Here is a 22715-nt window from a genome sequence, read left to right as displayed (position 1 = left end):
TCTTCAAATGAAAAAAAAGGACTGAAGAAATATCTTCTAGATACTTTATAGTACTTGTTAATAAATAAATTAGTAAAATATAAATAAAATAAATGTAAAAAAACCTGTCATAAAAAAAAATGTGTCCCACCGAAAAGTCTTTAGACTTAGTGGGTAACAAATTGTTATATGTATTTTAAATTATTAAATAGGCTGAAGAGAACCTCTGACGTCACACACGGAGTTATTTCAGAAATACAAAACTTTAAACAATCGTAGTGCTGATAATGCGATCTATTAAAATTGTAAAAAAAAATTTTTTGGCTTAGTTTAATAGTCTATTAACAAATCACCGAACTTCCTGATTCAGTCAGATGAACCTCACCCACATCAATAAAGGCTTAAGCCGTCATTTTTTAAATAAAAGACACGATTTTAACGACAATAGCCAAATAGCCAAAGATATTTTCCAGAAACAAAAAAAATATATATGTAGATTTTTTTGCATTCACAATTCACAGTTTGCCACCCAAGTAGACAAGAACCTGTTCTAAAGCGTTTTTAAGCACTGGCCAATACATTGGCAAACGTGTAGAGGGGGGTATTTGTGGCTGGCACAAACACTGGCATTTGCGCTGGCGATCCGTATATTGTCAGTTTTTCAACACAGATCAAAGAGTGCTGACTGAACGCATACACACGTTGGCCCAGCTTTTGGTACACAATAAAAACTACCGGAGAAGGTACACGTGATACTGAATGCCTAATGTGTAGAAATGAGAGAGCGGATGAACGAGCAAGAGCCGCAACTTGTAAAATAACTTTGCTAAATGCTGTATAAAACAAAATACGTAGCAGCGTTGGGAGGATCATTACCGTGCTTCTTCTACAGGTAAAATCACTAAACCCAACGCTGGCTGATGCAGCAAACTTCCGTCGTCATCACCAAAGTACCTTTGAAACGACCCAAATTTTTACCGGACACGGAGCTATGAGAAGTACCTATACAGGTTTTAATTAAGGAATGATGACTATTGCCCATGCGATGATATTTCTTCACAGAGTATCGAACATCTGTTATTTATTACATAATCTTGAAGCAGAATGCAGGAAAGATGGAATATCCTTAACAGATATCCACACTGTCGTTTAAAGTAGTTATCACGCGCCATTGTTCTTGGACTTTGCAACAATGGTAATCTTCTTCTTCTGCAGCCTTATTCTCCCCACTGCTGGATGGCGGCCTCTTCCAAACGTCTCCATTCCTTCCCATCACCCGCTTTCATCATCCACGTTTTACCGGCAATAGAGGTCATGTAAACAAAGGTAATTGGACTCATAAAGGTAGTAAACCAAAATCAGTGATCGAACATCCCATTTCCAAGACAAACAAAAACGATTTTTTCCGAGTACCTTAGCCTTGTACATGACACGTAAGGCTACTAAGTACAGGGGTCCAAATATATATACTTATTTATATAAAAAATAAAAACAATGTGTAGTCGCTTTAAGGCTAACGAATTGCAGATTTACTGGTTACAAAATTGAATTGAGTAAATGATTCATTTGTCCTTGTTTAAACATTTTATGGACCAAATGTGTTTGTAGGTGAAGATCTACGAGTATTTATGGTTCACGGTGCAGACTAATCGGAGAGTGATGTGCTTAATTGACAATTACAGCCGGTGGTATTCCATTGTAAAAAGGACATTAAATATTGCGTATTCAGTAATAAAAACGGCAAAGTAAACGGGTTCATGATGATTAAAAACACTGCTCAGTTACACTTGGAAAAATTTTGTATGGCAAATGTTTATTCATTTCAACAATGTTTTGAGTATGTCCAAATGCTTGCAGACTGGCTGAATTTTCTCCAATATTTAAATTTGTCACAACAGAGAGGGAAAACATTTTTAAGAAGGGAATATGGTAGTCTAGGCATTTACAGGGCTTATGACCTGTCATTGGCTGGTTTAAGTGGCCACTTTACACACTGTGTAACATTCACCATTCTGCCTATCTTTGAGCATCCACATTTTTTCAACTCTTCCATCTGTTGATTTTTGTGAAGTAAAAGAGCTGAAACCTTTATCATGCGGGTGAGATTCATCTGGCTGAACCAATTGACCTACTAGACAACGCCTGAAAACGATTTTCCAATTTTTTATACTTCTTCTTTTACCAAGTATTTAATTCAACAATGTTTTGAGTATGTCCAAATGCTTGCAGACTGGCTGGATTTTCTCCCTAGGGATATTTAAATTTATTGCAACAGAGAGGGAAAACATTTTTGTGAAGGAATACGGAAGTCTAGGCATTTACAGGACTGATAAATACTACTGTTAACGAAAAGGCGGACTGTAAATGAAAATCGAATTTCATTCAGTTTGGTTAATTGGGAAATATTTGAGAAAGGATAGGAATATGGAATGAATACCTACCTTTAATATAATCTGAATGTTCTTCAATTTCTTTAGGGAAAACATTTGTGAGAAGGGAATATGGTAATCTGGGCTTATGACCTTTCATTGGCTGGTTTAAGTGGCCACTTTACTCTTTTTCTTAGCTCTTTTACTTCACAAATGCCAACAGATGGAAGAGTTGAGGAAATGTGGATGTTCAAACATAGGCAGAATGGTGAATGTTACACAGTGTGTAAAGTGGCCACTTAAACCAGCGAATGACAGGTCATAAGCCCTGTAAATGCCTAGACTCCCATATTCCCTTCTCAAAAATGTTTTCCCTCTCTGTGACAATAAATTTAAATACAAACATTTTTATGTACCAAAATGAGTATCTTCTAATTTTTGGTAGCACATGCATGCTCAAACTCAGAGCTATGGGTACAATTTCATGTCACTGCTTTTAAAAATATTTTAGTAATATATGCCAATGGAAAAAATTAAATTGTTTACTATTTAATTTACTTTTATTTTATTCAAAAATATGGCATGACCACAAATACACTAAAAAAGTAGCAACAATGATTTTTTACTATCACTATTCTCTTGCACCTAGGAAGTTAAAGAGCGATGTAAGGAATACCAAAAACGATATTGGAATAATTGATATTACTCGGTGTATAATAGAAATACATAATTTATTATTTATTTATTAACGGACATTGTCCATGTATACAATTTATAAGGTTTAAATATTACAATAAAAGAGTAGTTTAAAACATTTCAAGAAAAAAGAAAGAAGCATTGACAAACATAAGGGACATCGAGACAAGATCTGGACTATTTATTTAGTGCTCGTTTAAATCGTTGTAAACTTAAACCAAAAAAGTCCAGATCCTGTCTTGAGTTAACAATACGACAAAGGCGGGTCATTGGAGAATTTAGGCCATAGTTTGTTTTATGCTGATCGATGAACAGTACTTCATTGTTTCTCAATCTACGAGTCGGAATATTGAATTTTACTTGTCCCAGTAATGATGGAACATCGATTATACCATTTAGTATGCCGAACATATATATGGAGTCAATATTAATTCTACGTTTTTGTAGACTAGAAATATTTAACATTGACTCTATTTCAGCATAAGAATAATTATCTCTCTCTAGTCCAAGCATCCACGCTATTTTTCGAAGCAAACGATGTTGGACTGATTCAATGTGATTTATGCGATTGACATAGAATGGAGACCAGACCACTGAGGCATATTCAAGAAGAGGGCGAACAGTTGAGCAATAAAGAGTTTTGATTGTACGGACATTAGTAAAATCAGAGGATATTCTGTTAATGAAGCCAAGTAATTTCAGTGATTTATTTACTGTATTATCTATATGCTCGAATAAAAAAGAAAAGAATAAGGAAAATATTTCTTTTAGAGATGAATGTAAGCTTGGAAAGTAATTTGTAATATTTTAAATGTAAACACTGATAAGGTAGCTTATCGACCAATCAGTGACTTTGTCAACAAGCCTCACAAACATGGTGGGTAGGTAAGTACTTATTTACTTTTCACCCGAGCTTCCAGCACTTTTACTGGCTGATAACAATAATGTAAATGTTTAAAAATAGAACAAAAGGTAAATAAAACAACACAAGATCAGCATTCTTCCATGGCTATCCTCAGTTAAACTCAAAGAGTAAAAAAATAGAAAATGACTTGTATTTCATTTTAGGGCCCGAGACACAAACTAGCCAGCCGCCGACGTTAGGTATTTTTTGTACTTAGTCTTAAGACAGTTTATTGTCGACGGCATTCCATCACCGTGTTAACTCAAATTTCATCACTTTAGAGGGGAGAGATTAAAAGAGACAAGAGTCAGCAAAAATGAACAGTAACGTGAGACGAGGACGACAGAGGAAGACGTGGTATGATCAGATAAACCAAAATCTTATGTTTGGTCATGTCTAAAGTAGGAACCGAAGGACAAGATGTATGAATGTGGAAAAAGCTAGAAACGTATGCCAGGATAGACATGTGTAGCGGTCCATTCTCTCGGCCTCACACGAGAGGTAGTATCATACATGATCAATATAGTGAAGGCAATTGGTAAAATAAACTAAAGTAGGGAACAAAATGCCCAACATTCTTCTAGTGGAATTTGACTATTGTCAACAGGCCGGCTTCTCCTGAAGAGTTTTAAGTGGTTTCCTCTCCATATGAGCAAATGCTGAGAAGTACCTGATTGGCCCACATAAGAATATCCTTCCTGATCCCAACAGTTTAGCTAAAATAAAGTAATATGTATCTACTAATATGTAATATGTATAAATGTATCTACAACAAACTACAGTGCACACTCGCCTATGAGGAGAATTCATGCGTTTGCAAATGAATATGCAAATGATATAGATATATTTAATATAACACATTTGAATTTTAAAAGGCAGTGTATCAATTTACTATCTCCAAATTTCAGTACTTAAATAATACTTTGTTGTTTAAAATTATATACCCTTTATTAACTTATATCTGTATTTTTTTATTTTTTTTTTCTAACTTCTTCTGGTTTTAAGATTTTTTTTATATAACTGATGGGAAAAAATGAACTTCTGTTCTCTCTACTGGAATACATTTATATATGTACGATTAATTGATTGTTTATATGTAAGATTAGGTTTTATTTATTTTTTATTTTCTTGTTCTTATTACTTCATTTAAATTTTTTGCTACTTTGTGTAAAACACATGTCTGTTCTTTATATACAGGTGTTCTTTAAACCCTGTCACATCAAAAACCACGATGATCAGTATGAGAAAGAAGACATATTAGAACATTAAAATAAATTTTTATAACGACTAAAATCTTAAAAATAAAATTTATAAAAAGTACAAATGGTTGCTTACTTCTGCAGAGGAGAAGCGAGGGGGGCGCGGCCGTGCAGTTCAGACTCCCCCCTCCCCCCTTCTCGTTTCCCCCCTGTAGAAATGAGCAACCATTTGTTTTTTTTTGTATATTTTATTTTCTATGATTTTAGTCATTCTAAAAAAATATTTTAATGTACCAATATGTCTTCTTGCTCATACTGATCATTTTTGAAATATAAACCTTGTATATTAAAAGCAAGGCAAAAAATAATGCAACTCTCATATAAAAATAAAAAAAAGTAAAAAAACCCCTATGGGGAAACGGCGTGATGGGGCTTATTTTATTTTATTTTAATTTTTTCTATTTTTTATTTATTTTTTATTTGAAAATTTATTTATGAAAATAAATGTACTTACGGATTATTACATTCATTTTACATAAAATAATATATACATTTTTCATTTATACTCTGTTGATCAAAATAATATTTTTTACATCTTTTGAAAAGTTTGTCTGAGTCTTTTGTTTAGTTTTGTCTGGTAGTTTATTGTTTAATTTCAGTCCCTGGTTCATTAGTCTTGATTGTCCTTGTTTTGTTTTAGAATGTTGTATATGGTATTTGTCTGATATTCTCGTATTATGTCCATGTTGACTACAATTTTTTACAAGTTTTAGTTCTTCGACCTGTCATTGGCTGGTTTAACCTATCTCGAGACTGCAAGCGATCTCAAATGGACAACACCCCGAGACCGATCTCGCAACTCTTAAGATTTTATCTCAAGTGGACACTTAGCCTAAAAACATTTGGACATACTCAAAACATTGCCAAATATGCAAAACATTTATTTTTTAAAGATTCCAGTGATCCGAAAATTCACTAAGCCGAACAGGCTCAGTTTTTAATTGCAGGAATTATAGAGACTATACTGCACTCCTCTATAAAGTTCGTAAATTTCAAAACATTGTTCGCAGCTAACAAATAAGGATTTACTGAATTCTGCGAACGGCTGTAACAAACTTTGCAGTAAATTTTGGAGACTTACTTGGCTAAAAGTGATAAATAAACTTTTTATCAGATTTTGTTTAGTAAATTAAATACCAAATAACATTTTGTGATTTATTTCTAATTTTTATATTTTCTTATGTGTATTTTTTATACAGCAATAAAGATTTATATATGAGTAAGGCATGGGTAACTCAAGATTATTTTTTGAGCTGCGGGTCAGCTCGTAGTTCAAATACTTGAGCTGGAGCTTTGAACCGGCTCGCAGATCAGCTCAATGGTTCATCGAACCACCGCTAACGCGCTGACTCAGCTGGCCTGAAGCGTGGCGTTACCTACGATTAGAACGAAACTCACAATGAACAACTGTGAGTTGCCTATTCGAAGTTTGAGCTGCAGCTCAACAGGTCAAAGCGTTCAAACCGTCTTTTTGAACCGGTTCAAAATTGAGTTACCCGTGCCTAATATGTGTGTATTCAATACTATGTGAGAGCGTGACCACGGTGTCATTCTTTTATGCATAAGAAAATCCAAAATGTATCTCTCGTCAATCTGATGCATGCCCACCCCTGCTCTGAACTTTCATATTATATCTCAAAAAGTTCTCAATTCATGTCGAAATAATTATGAATTATGGGAATATTTACTTGCATAAAATATTAGGCATTCACAAAATATGATCGAGAATCTTCTTCATTTTTAATGGCCTTTTCACCTTTCAACTCAGGTGTTCTGGCCAGTGTTGAGTTTTTTTTTGTTTTTTTTACATATTTACACATGTGTTAGTTATATAATATATACAAGTTAGTATGTTAGTATTTAATGTAATAAATACATATAATAATATAACATATTTACAGCTTAACACCATTTATAACTAGATACTTATTTACATAGAATTTTAAATACACGTTTATTGGGTGGGGACAGGAAAGTTAGAATATGAATAGGGAATGGGATATTAATATCAGAGAGGTCGGATAGGAAATCAGGATAACAATCATTTATGGGGCATCCATAAAAACATGGTTTAAATCTTCTTCGTCAAGCTGACATCCGCTATGATCGAGATGATCGGACATAAAAATGGATTAATAAAAATGCGTACCTTTAGAATTGCGCGATATCCATTTCACGATAAATAACTGTAAAAACAGTATAAATAATTTTCTACACAGCATCCAATTTATTTGAACTTCACAAAATATCACTCACTAAGATCCAAATGTCAGACACGAGAGAAACAATATTAATGGGCTCAGATTTTACTGCAGCGTCGGGAAACGCGATATAATTACTTTACAGCTTCCTGTACACACTCAAATTAACTTTATTTAGATTACAGTTTTTTTTTAGTAAGCAACGTAAATACACAAATAGTAAGGGCGGGCGTACTTAAAACGCAGAATGAAGGTAGAAGCTATTTCACGAAGAGATTTATACTCCGTGTTGACAGAAAAACGACAAGGAATGACTCTATTTTCACTATGAACTTACGGAATTTTCTTTCAACGACGAATATTATAATACCAAGTAGGAAATTCCGTAGTAGGAAGAGAAAATTATGTCAATGCAAAGCAAATCCACACGGAGCTGCACGGAAGATTGAATTGAGATGGCAATGCACGCCTTTCGTTGCAGATATGCAAGTGCGAGCGGGATGGATGTAAATCCCATGCTCCTCTTTTAAAGGGTCGTAACATACAAACCCACCCACAAATGGGGAGTCATTGATCTCAAATAAAACATTCCCAAAAAGCAAAATCTGTGTTATAAAATTATAAATTTAACTTCATATCACCACTCACAGATGCAAATTAAAATTATATCCTTTCTAGTTCCGCGTAAAAACAATCGGCAAAATAAGTGTTTCACTGACGTTCAACTTAGTTGACAACACACCCAGGTAATTATGGCGAACTTCACGCGCAACTCATTTTATCAGAACGATATTGTGCGTCGACTCCATGTTTAATATTTAGCCAATCCTAAACTGTAAATGTATTATTCTTGTAGTTGATTGGCTGTACTGCGAATTGACATGAACAAGTCGAATTCTCATTCATTTAGTGAGAATATTATTTTATTAAAAGCAATCCACACTGCACTTTCGAATTTTACTTTACGGACTAGGAACCTACTTAAATTACACCCACGCAAAAAATGGAATTTTATAAACAACCCACGTACTTATTTAATTAGCTTACCCACTTTATTAAATAACTGCCTAGTAACAAAAAATATCCAGTATGAAAACACCTTTATTTTTCACATTTACAAACTAAAATCTTTTCATATGTAGGTATAAAAAAATTGTTACTTGAACAATTCGAATGGATGTTGTAATTTATAATTGAGTAACAATAAAATTATTTTGCTCTGTGCAAATAATAAAATATGGAATGTTGAATTAATTGCACATTACTGTTTTATTGATAGTGATGTAATAATAAAGTATTACTAACCTTATATAATAAAAGCGTAATCAGGGTAGTTACATCATTTTTGAAAGTTAACGGAAGGATCCTATTTAGAAGGTTTCGTCATTGTCATTAAACCTTTACCCGCATGGCCTCCATGCGATGGTTTACACTGCATACTGCATTGCTATAGCAAATACAACACTCTAGATCATCTGTTACAGAAAGATACGGCGATCAGTCTTCGGAAACATTGATGAAAAATAAGTTTAATTAAGAAATTTGATACTGAGAGCATTTTTTCTCTCTCTAATGCACGGTAGGGTTTTGAACGTTGCTGGAACATGGCCTTTATAAGCGAAAATTAAGACATCAAGAAATTGTTTTGTTTACTATTTATACAGTTTCATTTATTTCACTTGAAATATTATAATTGGTTGTAATAAAGGCGTCAATACTGTCAGATTCATTTTGAAAAGACGCGGTTTTTCTATTATGTTGGCTGGCCATTTTTTTCTATAAATCACCAGAGCGTGCATATTAAAATACAATTTTTAGAATGTTTCAATTTTGAAAAAACAATGAAAACGAAGGCCTAAAATGGGAAATCGAAAACGTCGAAGTTTTTCACTAAATTATTGTCAATAGACACCAGTCAATAGAAACCACAGATTAACTAAAAAGTTAATAAACTTTTTAGTTAATCTGTGGTTTCTAGGTGATTTTCGGATGTTTCTTGTTTGTGATTATACGTTGTACGGTACCTTTAATCTGTGGTTATACGCTGAAAGCTGCTAAAACTAGCCGACAGGTTATGTTTGCCTTTGCCCATCAGTCAATCATCGAATTTGAAGTATATAATTTATTTTCCGCAAGTGAGATCTAAACACGAAGACAAATTATCAGCATCAGAAACTCCAACGACTTACGATGAAACCTCCGTGCTCAATCGAGATTTGACAACTCTAAGGTTACGTCAAGCAGGTCATCCATCAACTTATTCCTTATTGTAATATTATTTAAGTTTAATCATGGCAGCGGCGTCGGGCGCTCGACTAATTCCGTCGGTGTACTGCGGGATATTATCGAAATTCCCGAAGTCGTGTAGTTTTTCTTTTGCGTACGGATCGGCGGTGAAACAGCAAATCGGGTCGAAGAAGAGCGATCAGATGATCGACCTCATCATCGCGGCGGACGAGCCTCGCCAATGGCACGCGGAGAACCTGAAAAAGAACGGCGACCATTACTCTTTTCTCAAGTATTTAGGTGAGGGGCCCATCTCCGCGTACCAAGAGTCGTTAGGCGCTCGAGTGTACTTCAATACTCTCGTTCCCGTGGACGGCGCGCTCATCAAGTACGGCGTCGTCAGCAAGAGGGACCTCATCGCAGACCTGCTGGGCTGGGAGTACCTGTATCTGGCGGGGAGGCTGCACAAGCCCGTAGAAGTGCTGGTGGATGGGACGGATGGGCGTCTGCGCAGCGCGCTGCGGGCGAACACGGCGGCGGCCGCGCACTGCGCGCTGCTGCTGCTCCCCGAGCGCTTCACGGAGTACCGCTTCTACCACGCCGTCAGCAGCCTGAGCTACTCGGGAGATTTCCGCATGATATTCGGCGAGAACAAAAACAAGGTTGACAACATAGTGCGACCGCAGATACTCAACTTCCGGCGCTTGTACGAGAAAACCCTAAAGGATATGAAAAATCTAGTTCACTTTACGCATGATGGCGAGTGCGAACAGGACGTATCTCCGCCTTCCAAGCACTACCACCTCTCCAAACTTCCTTCCAACCCCCTGAGGCTTATCGAGCTGCACCATCACAGGTTCATGTCGGGGGAAGCCAAGGAAGCGGGAGATGTTCTCGGCCATCTCTCGCGCCATCCGGATTGTTCCTGCGTCGTGAAGAAGGCTCTGGACTCCATCGTGTGGCAGTCGAGTGTCGGACAGTCGCTGAAGGGAATCCTCACTGCCGGGATAGCCAAGTCTGTCAAGTACAGCGCTAGAAAAATTAGGAAAATGTTTTAGTGCGCAAAATAAAAATTTAACAATTATTTTTAGGTCTAATATTTAAATACACCATACATTAGTTTCAAGTTACATACAATATATATTTTTTTTAAATTGAGTTCGGGTGCATGCCAGATATACTATGTTTTATGCCATTATTTTTACATCTATTATTTACATAATTTTGTTGATATTTATGAATTGATTTTCTTTTGTTTTTCTTTACTGCAATTTTTTGCTGCCGCATGTTTTTATACGATAGAACTAAATTTTAGCATGATGGTTAAAATTGGTGTATTACATGGTACAAGCGTAAATAAATAATCCAAAGCTGTGATCCATTTAATTTTTGTATGATTTTAATATCAAATATATTTTATATAAAGTTAATTGTTCTTTTATTAATGCCCTTTATAAATGAAATATTTTTCCTTCAAAATAATCGATTCTTTAATAATAACTGCTCCGACTCAATGTACATATTCTAGTCACATTGGCACTAGTTGTTTCCGAGTGTCACTTCTTCTCCTTAAAGTTCCAGAACTGGAGTGATGCGTGCCGTCCAATGAACTGTTGTTATTGTTACAAGAATTAACTTGTACAATGTCAGTATTAGCAACTGCATATCAAAACAAAGTAAAAAGAGCCCTTATTAAGTCACGGTTCTGTTTCGTTTGATAGTTCGTATCGTATGTTGCAGGAACGAGAGCAAAATAGGATTTTGATTACGTCAGAGTGAGATAGATATAATATTCGAGATTCAAATGAACTTGTTAAACAACCTGTTGTAATATGGGCCCAGCTTAGGTTTTTTTTCTGTTTTTTTTTTAAATATAATTAATTTAGGTAAGAAGCTAAATATTCATATTTTAATGTTATTAATATTTCATAGGGCATGACATTTATTTTTATTATATTTTTTGGCACTTAGTGAGTCTATACATCAACTTCTACCAACCAACAAAACTTTATAAGTGACATATTTGTGTGAAGAAAAGGTTACACAGAAAATAAAAAGAAGGGTTTAAATTTAATTTGAAGAAGAAGTACATAAAATAACTTTTTATTTTGAGTTCTCACGTAACAGTTTTTTTTTTACTATTAATAACACATTTTAGCCACTGTTATTGTAATGATAATTTTTATTATATCCTTTATTTTAAGTTTTTTTTTGTTACAGCTTTAATATGCTATCTGATGATTCCACATCAGACTCGGATTCGGGTATCAGGTTTAAAACTGATTCTACTCGGCGGGAAAAAGAGAAAAATGCCGACTTGGCCTTATTAGCCAGCGAAAGGGGCAAAGGCAGGGGAAAAGACAACTGGAGGTCCCGAGGGGGCTTCTCCGGCAACAGGGACCGTGACAGGCAGGGCAGAAGGTCCCCCCCCCGAGCCAGGGCGAGGTCTCCCCAGCGGAGTAGGGGACGCATCGACACCGACCGCTTCGAGAGGAGTGAGCGCCCCCGCGGAGACCAGTCTCGGCAGAGAGACAGATCTAGAGAAAACCATTCTAGAGATGAGAGACACGAGAGAAACGGCGCTAAAAAGGAATCTCAGGGCAGGAAAGAAGGCGAGCGAAGAAAGGAAGATCAGAGACGTCCCCATTCGAGGGAAAATAGCGAAGAAACGATAAAACGTGATAAACATCGAGACAAAATATCGTTCTCAGACAAGCACACTTCCAAAGATACCGATCACAAAAGAGACGAAAGCAAAAAAACGCACGAATCCAGAGATAGCAAAAGTAAAGATGTTAAGGAGAGACTTAAACCGGAGGGATACTCCAGTGAAAGACTATCCAGAAAATCACCCCCGCATAATCGCACAATAACCCGCGACGCTATACAAAGTATTCAAAAAATTATCAAAGATGATTCGCAAACCAGAGATCGCGATTCTATTAGCGCTAATAGGGCACGGGCCATCAGTCCCATCAGGTTTGGGAGGAGCCCAGCCGACTCTCGCAAACTTTCTCCAGCCAGTAAAGAGAAAGATAAAAAACGAAAAGCCGACAGAAGCCCCGTTCTTTCTAAGAGACCCCAAAACCATAAAAATGTCAGGCTAAGCGAAAGTCCACTTCCTGCTCACGATTTGTCTGACTCCGAACCGAAACCGGTTTCTTATTATAATATGACTAGCAATATCCCCCACATACCGGAAGCTTCGAGCGATAAGCCGGTCATAGAAGAAACCATCGCCGTTTCCGATTCTTCGGAAGACGAAGTAGAATTACGTAAGAAATTACTTTTACTCGAAGATGAACTGAAGAAAACAAAGAAAAAGACTAAACATAAAGAGAAAAAGGCGAAAAAGCACCGTAAAAAAACTAAAGCCAACAAGAGTAGCAGTGAACCGATGAGTAATAGCGAAAAATCAGATCAGGCCGAAGTGTCTTTAGATGATACTAGAAATATGAAAGTCACCATAACTTCCGCAAAAACCGTAATTGATCGAAGAATCGTGACAAATAAAGAAACAGGAGTGAATAAAACGCCGCCCCTGGCCAAAAAGTGCGAAGAGTCGAACGAAGAAGGCGAGATTGTGAGCGATTCCGACGATCAAAAAAACGCAATTGATTCTTCAGACTTGCGACACAAGTTAGGGAGACAAATCGGCCCCATGCTTCCGAGTATCGCGCAGAATAAACCCAAAATACCTGATCTTAGGGAGAGGCTCGCATTGAGGGACGACAGAGAAGTATCCACCCCGAGTCCAGCCCTACCTACCCATGTGAGGAAGAAGGAAGAGTTTGATGATGGTAATTCTCCGGTGGTAGAGGGTCCGGCACTGCCACCACACTTGAAGAAGAGTTACACGGAAAAAACTACTAAACATCTCGGTAAGAACACTTTCTTACTACTGAATGAAATATTTTGCAACAATATTTGCCTAATGTTTATTTGGTTTTATTTATATTGGTTAGTCTTATACAAAACAAAACGCTTCTATTATTTATTGTTTCAGCATTTAGTTTGTGACATAACATTTTTATTCTATTATAAATAAAACATTTTGTATTTATACACCACACGTGAGTTCAATGTACAAAAGTTTGAACACAAGTTTTGGTTATTCAGAATTACCCATCATCAGGTGTAAAAATAAACTGAGTTTATGTTCTAACTTGTGTGTGGTGTATAAAAGCAAAATGTTTTATTTATAATATAGTCAACACATTACTATTTTTAATGTTTAAAACACTAACTTTGTGGAACATTATTATTTCAATATATTAAAATAAAACTGCTTTGTTTTTTTATGTAGCGCATTATTTTTTAATTAAATTACCAACTGGTTTCGGCAAAACACTATGCCCTTCTTCAGGGTTAATTACAAACTCGCATAATATAAATAAAATGTACACGGTGAGGGTAGAGGGGATGTGCCTAAGGGAGGAGAAGGGAAAACATTGCGTACATTTAAAACTAGAGTTAAAGAACATATGAGATGTCTTGGAAACAATAATTTTTAAGAGTTAGCGGATCATATCCTTACAAATAATCACTCATTTAATTTTGAAGATGGTATTGATATTTTATGCATAAACTAAAAAATATGTTATTGTTATCAAAAACATTCTTCACTTTGTGGTATGACATTTTCCACTTATATGTTTATAAATTTGTATAAACCACTTTAATTTAGAGTTATACTTCGACCGGTTTCGAGGTTACTACCTCATGGTCAGGAATTAAACTAACTTGTAATCACTCGCATTGCTATTTATATTATAAAATATTGTATGAAAGAGACAGAAAAATAAAAGAAAGAGAGATAAAAAAGATAAAATGAATCATAAAGGGAATATTTTTAAAAGAGGACTTGAAGTTAAATTGAATTGATTATTTGAAGTTTTTGATTAATGGTTTTACTAATTTCTAATCGTTCTAAATTGTCTAAACGAAAACCATTTTTATTGACATGCAAAATTTCTACACCCGTATAAGTTCTAAATGAAAGTGGTTTATACAAATTTATAAACATATAAGTGCAAAAAATATGTACCTATTTTTGATAATTTAGAAATATTAGAAATTAGAAAGGCTGTAAATAACAATTGAAATATTGTCAATAATAAAATTCTAAGCAATAGTCCTATTTTGAATATGTTCCTTCTCCCTAAACCCTCAAATAAATTCACAGGTTCTCCCCCCTCTCCTCCCTTAGCCACACCCACTCTGTGTAGAGTGTGTACATTACATCACTGTGCACATTTTATTTATGTCAGTTTGTAATTAGTTCTGAAGAAGGCATAGTGTTATGCCGGAACCTCAGTCAAACTTGGTTATTACAAGGAAGATGGGATTGACTGAATTTGCTCGTTATGAGCAATACCCCTTATTCCAGAGAAAGGTTGTTTTTTAATCCAATCGCCATTGCATATTGTCACTGTGAAAACTAATAAAAATACATATATGTAGTTTGTACCGATAATTTAAAAAATAAAACTAGAAAATTATAATAACATACTACTTTCTAAATTTAAAATGCAGATTATTAAACATTCTTATTTTCCACAATATTTACACTGTGGATAAGAAGATTTTTCACACACCTCAAGATTTTTTGCGCCACATTCTATTTTACAAATAATTGTCACTCTTTCAAGAATCCTTTTGTTCGTAGACACGTCTGTAAATCAAGGGTTAGTTTTTAACTGATCTGACATCACCCACTCGTATTGTTGATTATGCACTGACCATAAAACATTTTTAAAAACTGCAAAGCATTATAAAAGCCCTCAAAATAAGGATGTCATTCATAATCTACAAAAGAAGTTGTAAATTGTAGTATGGTACTTACTGGGTTAATAAAGCTTGGATTTTTTACATGTAATTTAAACCATGTGTGTGATATTTTTTTAACATTGTCGGCGTAAACACCAATTACGTACTTAGACACTTACGTTGTGTCATAAACGGTCATCCGATCCCGATGTCCAGCAGCATCTCCTAAGTTAGCCACCCATTTAGATTTTATTACTCAGGTTCTTCTTTTAACAATAATGTTTATATAGATTGAAGATTTTTCGCTCAACTGTTGACAATATTTTTGTTTGGTATGTCCGAGAAGTAGCTCGCTATGGAGAAAACCGTAATCTAAAATGCCTATGAATGTTTCTTCGTTACATCCGAGCTCTCGCTATTTCCGTGATCTTTATAACGAGTTTGACTGTAGTTGGTTATTTAATAAAAAATAGAGCTGGATAGTATTAATATTTAAAAAATAAATAACAATAAACTTCCCCATTGTCTTTTTTTGGTCTGTATTCCAAATACATGTACGTTATGGAATACATTTATGCTTTTTCACACAGGATTAAATAAAACAAAAGCTCTTTTTTCAGGTCCTTCTCTCTCCGCCGAGATGCGCGAGTCTCTAGCTCATCGAGCCGACCATTCCGAGTCCGACGAAGACGTGGTCGGCCCCCTCCCCGAGGGCTCCGGTCTGTCGAGCGAGGCCCGAGTCCAGCTGGAGGAGAGGGCGCTGGCCCTGCGCCTGGGAGCGCTGGAGCCCGCGCCCTCCAAGGCGGAGGCCAGGGAGGAGTGGATGCTGGAGCTGCCTGACGCCAAGGCCAAGATCCTGGGGCTGGGCCCCCGCCAGTTCAGGGCCAAGGAGGGCCCGGATATGAGCGACAGGTCACTTGATTATTCTTAGTATATATTTTAGTTTTTTTTATTTTTATGGTGTAGTGACATTTACATATTTTTATTTTATTGGAAAGCCAACAGACAATAAGAAAGTTCAGTGCTACGGGAAATTGGATATAAAAAATGTTTTCTTATGCACAATAAAAATAAGAGCATTTGATTGTAGCTGTAACAGCAAAGTTTCTCAAAAATGTTTGAAAAAAATTATAAAAATGAACTATGCCACAAGTTTTTTTGAATCAATTACAGCGTTGTGTGTTGTGATAGATTTCCGGTCTCCGGGTAACCATTTTTTTCAACGTTTAATGTATTTTGACGCTACGGGGCTCTACTTTTAAATGTCAGTACAACTCACCGACGACAATTCGTGATGTCACCAGCGGAGTAATTTCAAAATTAAGAAAAATCATAGCGATGATAATATTACACATAAAAAATACTTTTAAAAACATTTGGCTTTATTTGGTTGTCTACCAACAAATAATAAAAAAAACAGTGAACTACCTTATTATTGTGTTATTTTTTTGTATTTGAAAAAATAAATAAGAATAAAAATACATATATAAATCACAATTACACAGGAGAGTAATTTTTCAGCCATTTTCTGGCGTATTAATAAACTGTTTGACGTGTTTGATAACGGATTTTAATAAATGTATGTATGTGCATGTAAAATATACTGTTTAACCTCGTTTTTACGTTCCTCGATTTTTCATTTTCCCGCTTTTTACACCGAAATATTTAGGTTCCATTTTTTCCATACATTCTCATTAAAAATTCCCCCCAATTAACGTTTTTCATAACCCTGGTTTTACGTCAAAATTTTCCCATAACTCATTCGATCCGTCAAAAGACGAGCCCCACGCCGCCGCGTGAATGGAAAATAAAATCGAGGTAAATAAAAAAAATGTGTAAATTATTGTCTTAAACTAAATTCAAAGTAGGTGCAGTGTAATTGACCATTTTGTTTAAGTGTCTAATTTTGACATTTTACTAAATAGTAACATGCAGTTGACGCATGTTTAGGAAGATTAGTCTTTACATCAATAAATTACAAAGCAGAATGTTAAAAAAATTGGCAATAGAAATATTATTTGATGTTATATACATAATGTGAAAAGGAGATAGTTTAAACAGTTATCATAAAAGTGTGAAATTGCCGCGATGTAAATGACGGTTGTAATTTTGTGGTGCCATACTAAAAAAAGTGATACCATATAAATATTTTTTCCCAATATTTAGGGAAAAAATCGTTATTTGCATTTTATGCAAATTCAAATTTTTATTTTCGCGTTTTAAAGGTTAAGAACCGAGATAAAATTATTTAAACATGTTTTTTTAAAATTTAATATAAAATAACATATTGTAGTATTGCTTGAAAAAATACAAGATATTTTTTATTAAATCATTGGTAAATATGAATAATCCCCAATCACGACAGTTCTTACAATTTTTCTGCAGTATATTTAGTATAATCTTGTACAATAATAATTTGACATCAGCACCTACAGTAAACAGTTCTTGTGACTGGCGCGATTGCTACGGAAGCCGGTGATCCGCCGCGTCTGTTACAACCCTTATAAAACCATGCCACAGATATTTGAAGCGTCTTTACAAATAATTAAATGAAAATACATAATGTATTTCAAAGTTTCTCCTATTTATTGTTTATTTTAAGAATTGCCCTTAATGCAGTCTAAATGGCCACTTTACATACTTTGTAACATTCCAGGGGGTGAAATCCAGTTCTTCTCTATGAAAACTATGACAAACTTAAAAAAAAAAAAGCTTTGTTCTTCATTGAAACTTATTCGGTTTTGTTTCTCCGCTGACAGATCGATGTGGACGGACACTCCGCAGGAGAAGGCGCAAAAGGCGGCCGGCCTGGACGTGCCTGACGAGGATAAGGTAAAGGAGGACTTGCAGAGAGAGGCCGAGCTGCACTTTATTGCTCAGAGAGACAAGGAACAGGAGGAGGCCGCCAGGTAGGTCACATCTTCGTATACAAATAAAGTAAAAGTTTAGTGTATATCAGTTATTCATAATAGTAATATACACTGGAACCTCGTTTTAAATGCTTTCGAAATAACACGGTTCAAAATTTAATAATTAAAATTTTTTTTAAGTTTGTAAGTGAAAATTCTTGATGGAAGTTCATTGTAATTTATTATATAAATAAAACACGAGTGATACTTTAATCCACAAATTTGGAAAATCCAGTGACCGGTTTCATCGCTTTCGCGACATCTTCGAGACTGGTATCTTTATTAAAAAGTTAAATGTATTTATACAGAACAGAGGTAAGGATACGTAATTCAATGTTATTATGTAAGTAAATTGAATAAAGTTATTTTTATCGTAAGGATCATTATCAACAAATTTTCTATGGGTTAACTAATGAATGGATATAATGCTATTTTAATGAGTTTAAGTATTTTATTTTATTTTTGGTGTCTCATCCTTCGTGAGTGTGGTTTTGTAAATAATGATTTCTGAAAAACAAAGGGTAAAAAGTCATTAGTAAAATTATATTACAATGGGTAAAGTAATGGAGAATGCACATGTGTTATCTGTTCATCCTTTAAAACACGCATAAAAGAGCACATACAATCATGGTCTAATAATAAAGATAATTCAAATTTTGCCAATCATTTAATAGAAAACAAACATTCCTTCAAATTAAAAAATAATGTAAAAATAATTCATATTGCACCCAAAGGCCATAAACTTGACAAATTAGAAATTCTCGAAATTAATAGATTAAAAAATAAACCCGACATAGAATTACTTAATGAACAGATAACACATGTGCATTCTCCATTACTTTACCCATTATAATATAATTTTACTAATGACTTTTTACCCTTTGTTTTTCAGAAATCATTATTTACAAAACCACACTCAAAGGATGAGACACCAAAAATAAAATAAAATACTTAAACTCATTAAAATAGCATTATATCCATTCATTAGTTAACCCATAGAAAATTTGTTGATAATGATCCTTAAGATAAAAATAACTTTATTTAATTTACTTACATATAACTTTGAATTATGTATCCTTACCTCTGTTCTGTATAAATACATTTAACTTTTTAATAAAGATACCAGTCTCGAAGATGTCGCGAAAGCGATGAAACCGGTCACTGGATTTTCCAAATTTGTGGATTAAAGTATCACTCGTGTTTTATTTATATAATAAACTAAAAAATTATAAAAATTAATTTAAAAATAATTTTGAATATTAATTTAACAATGTGTATTAAAATACATCATTTTACTGAATCGTAATGAATTATTAAGAGTGTTTAACCCGTTGCAAAACAAAGCCGGCGAATCGTCGGCCAAGGTCAATGCCACTGACTCACAAAGCCGGCGATTCGCCGGTTTGTCTTTGAAGTGATTTTTTTACATTAAAACTAAATGACAATAACTTTATTCATAAAAATGACATAAATAAGCTTATTTTGGTTACTGATTTCACAATAAAATGTTATAACCACAATTTATTTCACATTATTTATTATTTGGTCTTAATGTTATTGTAATAAAAAAATGTGTCAAAATTAAATAGTGTGTTGTATGAACAAATTATGTCATCTTTATTAGTGGGGCAATGGGTTAATAAATAAATTTTATGTTTTGAACATATTTATGTTTCTGATGAAGTTAATTTGTACATAATTGAAATTTCAGAAAACACAAGAAAAAACACAAAAGGGATAAAAGTTTATTAGAGCTTCATGAAAAAAAATTAGAGAAGAAAAAAAAGGTATGTTCTTGTACAATATTCTTCATAAATAAATATCTATTTTAAAACTATCGTTCATTATAAAAATAGAAGAAAGTGATACTAAATTCCAGTTTGGACCGGTGACTGGTTTCATCGCCTTCGCAACATCTTCGAGACTGGTAGTTTTTTTTGGTGATCCCATATTTGATTATTTTCTACGTTTTAACTAACGTTGCAGGAGCTATCTTCAGGGTGAACTATACGCTGTATAGATTTTTTTTTTTTTTTCTTCAATCCGTCAGCGCTTAGAATCTCCTTGGGTTATCTCTGATCACTGGACTACGCAGTTTTTATTAGGTCATGGTAAATTTAATAAAAAAATATTTGTTTTTAATATTGTTGACTCCTTCGTGCTGTTGCGGATATCCTAACCAATCTTCTGAACACATCCTGCGGTCTTGTCCCTTTCCCCTTCTCTATGATTACCGAATGGAGCTTCTCGCTACTATCCGTGGCCCTGTTATAGATCCTGTCGGATATACAGATCTGGTGGCTTCTAAAAAGAATTTCAAGGCTTTTAAAAAGTTTTGTAATCATTTCGGCGAATTGATCATGTCCAATCAATTTAATCCCAGTTAGTGAAGAATTCACTTCCCTCTCTTCTCAATCCAAAGACGTACATATTATGTACTTCTGGATTACTTTCTTTCAGCACAAAGATGCTAAGGTTACCAGATTTCAGAGAGCTCCTTCGGGCAGCTTTTCTCGTTTGACAATGAGCAAATTTTCCGTGTATGTGGGCACCGCCAAGGAGACTTATGTCCTTAGATGCGGTGTGCGGTGGGCAAGCTGTATAGAAAGAGATATGTTTATGTACTACATAGAAGTTTGTACCGTGTCGTAGTCGATACCTTCAGTGGCATATTGTTGTGTGTCGTATATACTTCCGGGAACCATGTTGAGTTTGATTTAAGCCTGTTGTTTCTGTTTATGTTCTTCAAGTGTCTGCGTATTTCAGTGATATGTATTTGATATTTTCTATATAAAAATTTCAATGCGCATTGTAAAATTGAACTTTTACAGAAAGACAAGGAAAGTGGAGAGTCCACAAGAAGACCGTTTGACCGCGACATTGACCTGAAGGCAAATCGGTTTGATGAGGCGCAGAAGAAGTCCATCATGAAGAAAGCTCAGCTCCTGGATACTAGATTCTCAACTGGAGAAAATAAATTCTTATAAGTTGCAATCTTTATTGTTGTCTGTAAATATTAGGCCTAGTATAAACTGAATTATCATTACAATATAATTTTTAAGACGTGCGAATAGAATATAATTTTAAAATTTGTTGTTTGAATATGTAATTTTTTTTACGGACTACAATCATGTTTATTGGTTTTAATTATAATTTAGCTGTTTAAATATTCATTATTTTAATGAATATGTTGTATTGCATCAGCAATAATCTTTACAATAAGGTCCCAAATCATTTCAAGAAAGCTGCGCTTGACTTGAATTTTTAATTAGTAAAGAAGTAAAGAAATTATGTATATGTACAAAGTTGTCACTTTCCATAAATTAATTTTAAAAAACAATGTTTCGTTTTTTTGGGAGGCAACATTATGTTACCTATCATAGATTAAAAATTTTAAGAATACATTTCTCTCTGATAAACCTAACCTAAAGGAGTTGCATAAAGTATTACGTATTTGTCTCAACTCTTCAGTTGTTGATTTATAGGCAAGCAGTAATGCTGGTCTACTTCCTTCAATAAATCATCCAGCGGTTTTAAATTGGTTAATTGTAGTGGAATGGACAACCATGTTTGGCAAGTTATAACTTCCAGTGATGACAGCCCGCAAATGATGTTTGGATTGAGTTGATACATCTTTTGCAGGGGGGTAATCACAGTGACCACTAGAGATCTTGTATGTATCAAGTCTCTTCTCTTCAGTGCATTTAATATACATTAATAGGGCATTATTTTCAGCAAGTTAAAACAAGGATTAGTAACACATTTTCGGGACTTTCTCCAGTGCTCAATATTTTTGGTACTATGTAGTATATTATATAAATAGTTTTACATGGAAAATCACAAAGTTAGCGCTTGAAATGAGCCCATTGCAGGTGAATGAACCAACTAAAATGTTCGAAGTAGATTAACACTGGAAACAGTAGAATTTGGTTTTGATTGAATATGAATTTGCTCATTATAAGCATTACTCGTTATACCAGAGAAAGGTTTTTTATCCAATCGCCATTGCATATTGTCACTAAGTAAACAAATAAAAATACATATATGTAGTTTGTACCGATAATTTAAAAAATAAAACTAGAAAATTATAATAACATACTACTTTCTAAATTTAAAACGCAGATAATTAAACATTCTCATTTTCCACAATATTTACACTGTGGATAAGAACATTTTTCACACACCTCAAGATTTTTTGCGCCACATTCTATTTTACAAATAATTGCCACTTTTTCAAGAATCCTTTTGTTCGTAGACACATCTATAAATCAAGGGTTAGTTTTTAACTGATCTGACATCACCCACTCGTATTGTTTATTATGCATTGACCATAAAACATTTTTAAAAACTGCAAAGCATTATAAAAGCCCTCAAAATAAGGATGTCATTCATAATCTACAAAA

The 22715-nt window shown here is 34.4% G+C and overlaps 3 protein-coding genes across 6 annotated transcripts in view; 2 read left to right on the top strand and 1 right to left on the bottom strand.

Moving 5' to 3' along the window:
* LOC148281378 (FERM, ARHGEF and pleckstrin domain-containing protein 1-like) overlaps window positions 1–8378 on the bottom strand; it is a 91928-nt gene extending 83550 nt beyond the window's left edge. Inside the window, exon 1 of one of the 3 annotated variants that reach the window (XM_088226870.1) lies at window positions 7357–8378. The gene's annotated coding sequence lies outside the window, so the exon portion shown is untranslated. The remainder of the gene's footprint in view (window positions 1–7356) is intronic. The other 2 variants (XM_088226869.1, XM_088226871.1) reach the window with 2 other exon arrangements.
* Window positions 8036–22349, top strand: LOC148281376 (uncharacterized). Of its 2 annotated transcripts, none has more exons than XM_088226873.1 (6): window positions 8036–8154; window positions 11855–13515; window positions 16024–16315; window positions 18163–18312; window positions 20024–20099; window positions 21144–22349. In XM_088226873.1, the coding sequence occupies exons 2-6, from the start codon at window positions 11862–11864 to the stop codon at window positions 21297–21299; spliced, it is 2328 nt and encodes a 775-aa protein (XP_088082999.1). In that variant the 5' UTR covers window positions 8036–8154; window positions 11855–11861; the 3' UTR covers window positions 21300–22349. The 2 variants fall into 2 exon arrangements, with proteins under 2 accessions (XP_088082999.1, XP_088082998.1); XM_088226872.1 differs by lacking the exon at window positions 8036–8154 and adding an exon at window positions 9448–9652.
* On the top strand, window positions 9448–11064 carry LOC148281377 (phosphatidate cytidylyltransferase, mitochondrial). The gene has a single exon (XM_088226874.1). It carries the CDS (start codon window positions 9700–9702, stop codon window positions 10690–10692), a length of 993 nt encoding a protein of 330 aa, XP_088083000.1. The 5' UTR covers window positions 9448–9699; the 3' UTR covers window positions 10693–11064.
* Window positions 22350–22715: the final 366 nt, after the last annotated feature.

The sequence above is a fragment of the Micrasema longulum genome, unplaced genomic scaffold (genome assembly GCF_059751315.1).
Source record: "Micrasema longulum isolate JH-2025_06_02 unplaced genomic scaffold, ASM5975131v1 h1tg000469l, whole genome shotgun sequence".
NCBI lineage: Eukaryota > Metazoa > Arthropoda > Insecta > Trichoptera > Brachycentridae > Micrasema > Micrasema longulum.
Note: the sequence above shows the minus strand (reverse complement) of the source record. Positions and strands in the feature narration are given on the sequence as shown.